The sequence below is a fragment of the Thalassophryne amazonica genome, chromosome 11, assembly GCF_902500255.1.
Source record: "Thalassophryne amazonica chromosome 11, fThaAma1.1, whole genome shotgun sequence".
In the NCBI taxonomy this organism is placed as follows: Eukaryota; Metazoa; Chordata; class Actinopteri; order Batrachoidiformes; family Batrachoididae; genus Thalassophryne; species Thalassophryne amazonica.
In genome coordinates, this window is record NC_047113.1 from 21,891,493 (window position 1) to 21,901,455 (window position 9,963).

The window sequence follows — 9,963 nt, forward strand, 5'->3', positions numbered from 1 at the left end:
GAGATGGAAATGATTGATCTGCTGTGGCGACCCCTAACGGGAACAGCCCAAAGACAAAGAAGTTTAAATGGTCTTGTTTTGAAGATGGGTGAGAATTTTTTTTTAATTAAACCTTTATTTAGCCAGATAAAAACCCATTGTGATCGTGACCTCTTTCGTGTGGGTGACCAGGCCAAGAAAGGCAGCAGCACACATCATAGGTGACAAGATAAAACAACAAGACAACCATTAAAATATATAAAATGCAAGCAATTAATAATTAAAATGCAATCGTTTCAGTCACAGTAATAATATACGAGTTAAAAAAAAGTGACAGTTTATGATTTAAAACATTATCCTGTTATATTCTTTGCCGGGTTGTGGTCGTATTGATGTTGCTTGCGAGAGTATTTTTGATACCTTCTTCATAAATTAGTCTGTCTTGATGATCCAGTTTATCTGTCATTATACTTTGTGGGGACACTTGGAACATTAAGTGTGGGATGACCTGATGTCACCACTTTCCAGGGACACTCCCTGTTTTTGGAGGCTTGTCCCCATCTGGAGCCGTTCCTGGAAATGTCCCTGTTTTTAACTGTGTCTACAGCAGAGCAAAGGGCAGGAGTCTCAGGTTGTGGATGTTTTTGGCCAACAGAGGGAGCTGATGCTCAGACTTCTACTAACCACTTGTTCGCCTAAGTGTTCAGTAAAACTACAGCATCACCTAAAGATCTTATCAGGCTGGTAGGTACTATAATAATACAAAGTGCTTTATATTTGTGTGTGTGTGTGTGTGTGTGTGTGTCACATTAAAATGAGTGGTACCTTTGTAGATGCAATTAGAATTTGCAACACGGCATCATTTTGGATGATTGTACTGCTACTTGAACTTATCTATTCATTTTCATAATGTAAAATCCTCACATGTATAAATAGTTTGTATGAAAGCACTTTTTTAATGTGAGTTCAATACCTCCACGGTGTTGACAGGATTCCCTGAAGAAAAGGAATCCTCCAGGCTGCAGCCAGTGCAGCATCTTTTCTGTGAAGTGTTTCAGCTCATCCTCACTCAGATACATCAGCAGCCAGTTGGAGAAGATAAAGTCAATACTGAGAACATTAAATATATGAATCAATCTACAGGGAACACCGAAATAATATATTTTAACAATAAACACATGGGTTTTATCTTCTGCTATTCATACTAAACTTGAATGTATTTTATTTATTTACATTTGTCACCATTCCATTCATGTATTCACACACCTGTTTGGTGGAACATCCAGTTTTGTAACATCAGCATGGATGAAGGTAACATTGGTGTGGTGACCATTTGTCAGCTTGTTCTTCTCCACAAACCTTTCCACGAAATCCACGGCCGTCACATGTTCGGCTTTGGCGAGCAGGTGGGTGGTGTAACGACTGGAGAGAAGCATGTTTTAAGAACTCATCACAAGGTGCTCATTAATACAAAATATATCACATGCCATTAAATGGTAAATGGACTGCATTTATATAGCGCTTTTCCATCTGCATCAGAGGCTCAAAGCGCTTTACAATTATGCCTCACATTCACCCCATTGTTAGTGTGCTGCCAGACAAGGCGCTCACTACACACCGGGAGCAATAGGGGATTTAAGGACTTTGCCCAAGGGCCCTTAGTGATTTTCCAGTCAGGCGGGGATTTGAACCAAGGATCTTCTGGTCTCAAGCCCAACACCTTAACCACTAGACCATCACCTCCCCATTACAAAAAGAAAAATAATAATAAAAATAAAATAAAAATAATCCACTCTTCATAAAGTGAATGATTCTGATGCAAATCCCCATATCTTCATTTAAAAATAAAAATATAACGCAATGCTAAAATACCCTTGGCTGTATGAACATTGACTTCCTTAAAATTTGCAGTTGTTTAATTGGTATCCCAGAGCAAAGTACACATGCACACTTAAAAAAAAAAAAAAAAAAATATATATATATATATATATATATATATATATATATATACATATATATATATATATATATATATATACACACAGTGGGGAAAATTGCAGGTTCTCCCACCTACAAAGAATGGAGTTGTTATCGTAGGTACACTTCAACTGTGAGAGACAGAATCTAAAAAAAAAAAAAAAATCCAGTAAATCGCATTGTATGATTTTGAAATAATTAATTTGCATTATATTGCATAAAATAAGTATTTGACCCCCAAGAAAAACAGAGCTTAACAACTGGTACAGAAACATTTGTCCTGTAGTTCTTGACCAAGTTTTCACACACTGCAACAGGGATTTTGGTCCACTCCTCCATACAGATCTTCTCTAGATCTTTCAGGTTTGGAGTGTCAGCTCCCTCCAAAGATTTTCTATTGAGTTCAGGTCTGGAGACTGGTCATGCCACTCCAGGACCTCGAAATGCTTCTTACGGAGCCCCTCCTTAGTTGCCCTGGCTGTCTGTTTGGGGTCATTGTCATGCTGGAAGACCCAGCCATGACCCATCTTCAATGGTCTTACTGAGGGAAGGAGGTTGTTTGCCAAAATCTTGCAATACATGACCCCATCCATCCTCCCTTCAATACGGTGCAGTCGTCCTGTCCCCTTTGCAGAAGAGCACCCCCAGAGTATGATGTTTCCACCCCCATGCTTCACAGTTGGGATGGTTTTCTTGGGGTTGTTCTCATCCTCTAAATATGGTAAGTGGAGTTGATTCCAAAAAGCTCTATTCTGGTCTCATCTGACCACATGACCTTCTCCCATTCCTACTCTGGATCATCCAGATGGTCACTGGTGAACTTCAAACGGGCCTGGACATGTGCTGGCTTGAGCAGGGGGACCTTGCTGCCCTGCAGGATTTTAAACCATGACAGCATCATGTGTTACTAATGTAATCTTTGTGACTGTGGTCCCAGCTCTCTTCAGGTCATTGACCTCCTGTGTAGTTCTGAGCTTTCTCAGAATCATCCTTACCCCACAAAGTGAGATCTTGCATGGAATCCCAGACCGAGGGAGACTGACAGTCATCTTGTGTTTCTTCCACTTTCTAATAAATAAACATAACAGTTATTGTCTTCTACTAAGCTGCTTGTCAGGGATTTGTCCTTGGTGTCCTTAGACAGCTCTTTGGTCTTGGCTATGGTGGACAGATTGGAGTGTGATTGATTGAGTGCGTGAACAGGTGTCTTTTATACAGGTAACAAGTTCAAACAGGTGCAATTATTACAGGTAAAGAGTGCAGAATAAGAGGGCTTCTTAAAGAAAAATTAACAGGTCTGTGAGAGCCAGAATTCTTGCTGGTTGGTAGGGGGTCAAATACTTATTTTATGCAATAAAATGCTAATTAATTATTTAAAAATCATACAATGTAATTTTCTGGATTTTTTTAGATTCTGTCTCTCACAGTTGAAGTGTACCTATGATTAAAAATTACAGACCTCTCCATTCTTTGTAGGTGGGAAAACCTGTAAAACTGACAGGAGGTCAAATACTTATTTTCCCCACTGTGTGTGTGTGTGTATATATATATATATATATATATATATATATATATATCATGGTCACTAAGAATTTCATGTCTGACTGGTGTGCATTATTTTCGTGTATACACACACGTAGTTCGGCGAGTTAAGTCACTGTTATAATCACTCCCCTCTGGTTGTCACCATAGCAATGCACAAATCAGCTGTGTTTTGACAGGTGAATGACAGAAACGTGATAAAACGTGGATTTCCAAGTGAATTTTAATATTTTTGGCCAAAATAAAACTTTGAGGAATGGGAAGAGGAGGAGAGCAAACGAGAAGAACAGCAAAAGCAACGGCATAAAGATTTAACATCGGATGAACCGGACAAGATTGAAGACGGGAAAGAAGAAGAGAACACAAAAAAAGTTAAATAAATGTTTGAGTGTTAGCTCACTGTGTGGGACCATGGTATAAGCAGATTAAACAACAAGTTTAATCCTTACTTAGCTTTTGACAAGAGCGGAAGTTAGCTTTGAGTTAGGAGAAGTTAGCATGCACGCTGACATTTGTGAAATGTCATTTAAGTCACTGAAGGAATATATCCTAAATGTGCTTAAATATGCATTAACCTTTTGTGCTTTTTTCCCCATTCAGAATCGTCATAATATTATTTATCTTTTATTGAGCTAAAGATATATTGTTACATGAGTGTGTTCACTCATGTAGATCACTCTAGAGTTGTTATCAGGTTACAAAAACGTTTTCAATTTTAGTAGTGTTGATTTCTCGCTAGCTTGTACATAATATATGACAAAGAGGTTATTTACACACAAAGGAAACAGTTTGCAGCTCGCTACCAGCATATGATGTCACCATGCTAACATCTGCTAAATGACTTGTAAATGACTTCAGAGGTGTTATTAGGTTTAAAAAGAGCGTTTTCCGTTTTTAGTGTTTATTTCTCACTAGTCTTTACTGAATATATGATAAACATGTTATATAAACACACAAATGAAGCATTTTTGGAGAGACCTGCCACTGATATCAAGGTGCAACTCTACTCTGATTGACTGTCACCTCTGCCACTCAAAAAAAAAAAAAAAAAGAACCGATTGATACAGAATGTGACTTTTTAACCTCTTAAAATAGGTCAAGGTTAGCCAACTTTAAACTTGTCCAAGGTCTGTGGCCCAAGAATGTTCCCTGTGAATTTGAAGACTCTCACAGTAATAGGACTGGACTTATGCTGAGCACAGACAGACGGACAGATGGACAGACGGACAGACGCAAAGTCTTTGCAATACCCGATGGCCATATTTGATGGCCTTGGGTAAAAATACATGTGTGGCTCTTAGTGGCTCTACTCTACTCTATTTTCCTCTTCTATTCTACTCCTCCTTTTTTAGATATTTAGCTATACTTAGTATATACTTAGTATACGCTAGTAATGTTCTCCTTAGAATTGGAATATATTATAGAAGACTTACCTTACTGAATTTTCATGAAGTATAAAGTGGGGATTTAAAGAAAAATGCATGTATTTCCATCAATAAAATGAAAATGGTATGTTCAAATTCTTTAATATTTTGCACTCTGATCATTTCCTAAGCAGTTAAGTGCATGTTGGCCTCAAAAAAAAAGTTTGTGGTTTTGGAGATACTGAGTTTCACATCTGAACACTTCAAATGACTGATTAAAAACTCTTTCTGCTGATGTGTCAGAAAGCTCCAACATGGAGATTTCAGGTTAATCAGTCATTATGTTCTGGCTTGACACACAATCACTTGTGTACGTGGACTCACTCACCCGATCCCAGCTCCCAGTTCCAGCACTCTGCACCCAGTCAGGCAGGGCAGCAAGGACATGACCTCCGGAAGTTCTTCCTGAGTCAACTTCATGGCGTTCGAGTCCAGCATCATCTCCTCCACTGTGGCATCCTTGGAGTGCTGCTTCCAGAACTCTGTCATGTTGTTACGGACTGTGCAGAAGCACACAGATGTCCAGATTATGCAAACACACTCAGTGTCAGTGTAGAATAACAAAACAGACCAGCTGTAGTTCAATCAGTACAGCAGGTTGCACAACTGTCATCTTTACTGTAATGATGAAATTCTTCTCAAAATTAACATTTTCAAAGTTAAAATTATTTTCATTGCCTTCAGTTATGTTTGTTGTTGCACATTTACTCAGAATGTAAATGGTAAATGGACTGCATTTTATATAGCGCTTTTCCATCTGTATCAGACGCTCAAAGCGCTTTACACTAATGCCTCACATTCACCCCGATGTCAGGGTGCTGCCACACAAGGCGCTCACTACACACCGGGAGTAATAGGGGATTAAAGGCCTTCCCCAAGGGCCCTTAGTGATTTTCCAGTCAGGCGGGGATTTGAACCCATGATCTTCTGGACTCAAGCCCAACACCTTAACCACTAGACCATCACCTCCCCCGAATGAATGTCACAGAATGTCAGATGTAAGATGTCAATGTAATGTCAATGTAAGAATGTCACATCATAAACTAAGACAAAGGATTTTGCAAACGTCAAGAAATACTGTTTCCCTAAAAATGAGATCCAGCACACATTCAAGAAGTAAATAGTGTTGATCAGAAAAGAGTACTGCCAACTCCTCTAGATAAATGCTCAAACACCACATTGATTTTTACATGGGTTTCATGTACCAGGAATGAAGAGAAATAGTGGATCCCCCCACACACTAAAAAAAATTTGGAGTGATATTTACTTAAAAAAAAAAACATCAACAACAACGAGGAAAGTGTTTTCTATGGAAGCCTGTTTGCGCCGCTTGAAAAAAAGTTTTTTTGATTAATTGTGAGATAGTATCTCACAATTCTGACTTATCTCACAATTCTGAGTTACTATCTCGCAATTCTGACTTCGTATCTCACAATTCTGACTTATTATCTCACAATTCTGACTTATTATCTCGCAATTCTGAGTTACTATCTTGCAATTCTGAGATACTTTACGTTCCGAAATGCATTGCCCCCTACATGGTCATTCCATTCGATCACTGAAAGCTATTTTCGGTGTGGTTTCACAAACAGTGAGATTCGGACGCTATTACATGAGGAGGATTACATTGAAATAAGCCTCTGAACTTTACAAAGAACTTTGGCAAGGAACCATCTCTGGTGCAGAGATGTTGTCGAGGTGGCGGAGTTCATCCATCAGCAGCTACAGATGTCGGGTCAACAACATGGCTACAGATGGATGCACCAGAAGTGCTGGATGTCTGGCATAACCACGGACAGAGAAACTGTCCGTCTGTTGTTAAGACTCATGGATGGTGGTGGTGTAGATTTACGAGCAAGGCATCGCTTGAGACGTGTTGTGCCGGATTCAGCTCCCCTGCCGTGAAAAGCACCCCCTTCGCGGGAACGCGCATTTGAACCTCGTCGCCTTTAAACTCACATTTAACAGCACAGATACACAGTTTGCGCAACAAAAACGTACACAAATCAATATGACCCTTATTCTATCTCACGTTGTCTCCAGATATGTGGGAGTGAACAGAATATGTTCATATTTACGAGCACTAATTGGCTGGTTTTGTTCAGTAGGAACGAAGCGTCTGATATTATCATGTTTATTTTATGACGTTTCATCACACGATGGTGTTTGTTTTAGTGTTTATTTGTTTAAATGATTTTAATTTTATTCATTGACGTTATAAATGAATATGCAGCTTGAATCACTGTGGAACGTTTGAGGACCCTGTTGAAATTAGTGTCCATTGCTATTGTCTGTATATGTATTATGTCTGTATATAATATATTAATTTATTCAGAGTATCCTAATCATTATCAGAATTATTAATTATTATTATTATTATTATAAAAATGTACACAAAACAATGGTTATCATTCCATGTAACAGTAACTCAGAATTGCGAGATAAGTCAGAATTGTGAGATAATAAGTCAGAACTGCGAGATAGTAACTCAGAATTGTGAGATAATAAGTCAGAATTGTGAGATACTATCTCGCAAATAATCAAAAAACCTTTTTTCAAGTGGCGCAAACGGGCTTCCATAGTTTTCACATCGAAATTCAAAATAAATTTTACAAAGGGAATTCTTAAAAATTTCACTTAAATGTATTAGTTTTTCTAAAAGAATAACTCAAGTAACATTTACTGAGTAAATCTCAGCTGATAATGTCATTTACAGTTACATTGTAAAATGCTATATATATATATATAAAAGTATATTTGAAGTAAAAGTATATTTGAAAATTATTATGAATTCAAAGTAATCTTTACAGGGCCAAAAAAAAAAATCCTTGTACAAAATTCTTCTTAAAAAATATTTCCTTAATCTAAACTATTTTCATATGTCACAAACCTGTAAAGAACATTGAACAATAGTTTTTTTTTTTTTTCAAATCATTTTTACGTAAAGACAAAAGCACAACTCGACGGGTGAGGCATGTGCAGTTGCGCGGTGGAGCTGTCGAGATGAGCTCAACCATAAAAATATAGTAATGTCTTCAATTTAAAAAAGTAAAGACTTGCATGTACACGCTGTCTTTAAAGCAGAATATTGCCATTAGATGAATGGGAGCTCATCTCGACACAAGTAACTGTCGATTTGCGCCACGGGGAGCTCAACTCGAGATCAACGTTTGATGGGGAAGGGGAGGGGGTGGTATCTGTAGAGTCTCTTGATTGAGAGAGTATATAGCGACATCACGTGACTCGTGGTGTCATCTTGGGGCCAAAATAGCATTCGCTGTTAATCTGTCTGCATGTGAATTAGGCTATTTTGTTATTTATTTGCTGGAAATGCCGGGTTGTTGTGCATTGGGAAGCACAAATAGACACAACAATGGCTTCAAGATGTACAGATTCCCTTCAGATCCAAACAGAAGAAAAATTTGGGAAAATAAAGCCAGCTGTGTGGGATGGAAGCAACTTCATCGTCAAAGCTTTGCGGGGTAAATTTATTGTTCCGTCCCATGTACAGTAAAACTCATCTAAACTGTCATCGTATAAACCGGATATTTGCTGTCATCAGACAAAAAAGTCTCAAAGATTTTGTACGTTTTTGTTTGTAAGTTTTGTGTTTTCCATGTAATAAAAACCATATATAACAGAGTCAGCTTGGGACTCCGGTGAGGGCGGTCACATCTCCTCCTCTCTCCTCTATCTCTGCTCCAACCTCCAAGTCCCCTGCTTCACCAGACTGTGAATTCTTCAAAACTATATTGGATTAACCATGGAATTGATCAGCTGGTCTCTGAATGCTATTGACACCATTTTCTCAACAAGGAAATTAGGGCCGGGGGACCCTGCATGCCCAGATGGAACCTACCCTGCGGGCTATGCTCTCGATGCCTGGGAGACGTGGCGGGTCGCATGCTTTGCTCCATTCTCTGTGGATGACGTCGAGGATTTATTTATATTTGGTTTCATTGTAGGAGGACTGGTACTTATTGGCTTATGTGCTGCCCTGACCTACCGGAAAATTGGCAAGACGGCTGCCACCAGAACCATGACCCCTCGCCTGTCCGTCACGATTAATGAGATGGGGAAGGCAATACATTCTCAGACTGCATTAGCCCTTGAACTCAGATGCAAAATAAATAACATCTCGGAGCAAATGCACACCTTGCAAAGGAAGATGTCGGAGACCAGGGAATATTCATAATTTGGTTCTGGTTGTTCATGTGAAGCTGTAAAAGTGTTTTTCACTGCTCAACCATAAACATGGCAGGCTTATCAGCCTCTGAAGGACAAAATGCCCCATTGTTTTCCTCCAGAAGAATTTCTACAGCCTTGGTGAACATTTGGCTGCCTCCTTATCTTCTCTAACTCCAGTGCACACGGACAGAAACTCACACATGGACAGAGACTGAAAGCATGCTCCACCTCTTCACTACCCCCCTCCTGTCCTCATCACACACCCCAGCCCCCGTTCACGCCACTCCTTTCTTGGCTGTGGTAGGTCTCTGTTCCCCCCAAGCTAGCGGCGTGACTACATGTTGCTGCGGCTACCACACACTCACATCGCCTCAATTTGGAAAATGGACTGTTTCAATTTTAGTGCACATAAACAATGTCAAATGTATATGTGTTGTTTTAATTCTGATGTGTGCCATTATTACGGTAAACAAGTAATAATTGTGGATTAATTGCTGTATCTTGTCTGTGGCAATTTGAGTGTGGACGTAATCTTGTTGTTGTTGCATTTATAATGACAATGACAATAAATCTCATCCATCCATCCATTTTATAACAGATTTTTCGCTCACATCGCATAAAATGTCCCATCCAATCGCAATGTAATTCCATTACAAATCCCTCACATGTGGGACCGGAGTCATTTCCATGATTAAAAGCCCGACCTATTCACACTGTGCTCAGACTTGGACCCACAGCCTGACGTGCAATCAGACACCGCAAAAGCCTGGGATTTGACATTCTTCTGCTTTCAGTCCTTCATCTGCCAACATATTGTAATAGTTTTTGCAGTGTGCACGCTGATTGCATTTCA

The 9,963-nt window shown here is 39.2% G+C and overlaps 1 protein-coding gene across 1 annotated transcript in view; it reads right to left on the reverse strand.

Annotated features, from left to right (window-relative positions):
- pmt (phosphoethanolamine methyltransferase) overlaps window positions 1-5,418 on the reverse strand; it is a 67,851-nt gene extending 62,433 nt beyond the window's left edge. The window contains 3 exon segments of the mRNA XM_034182267.1: window positions 953-1,089; window positions 1,246-1,401; window positions 5,251-5,418. Coding sequence (XP_034038158.1) covers window positions 953-1,089; window positions 1,246-1,401; window positions 5,251-5,411 — 454 coding nt within the window. The 5' untranslated portion in view covers window positions 5,412-5,418.
- Window positions 5,419-9,963: the final 4,545 nt, after the last annotated feature.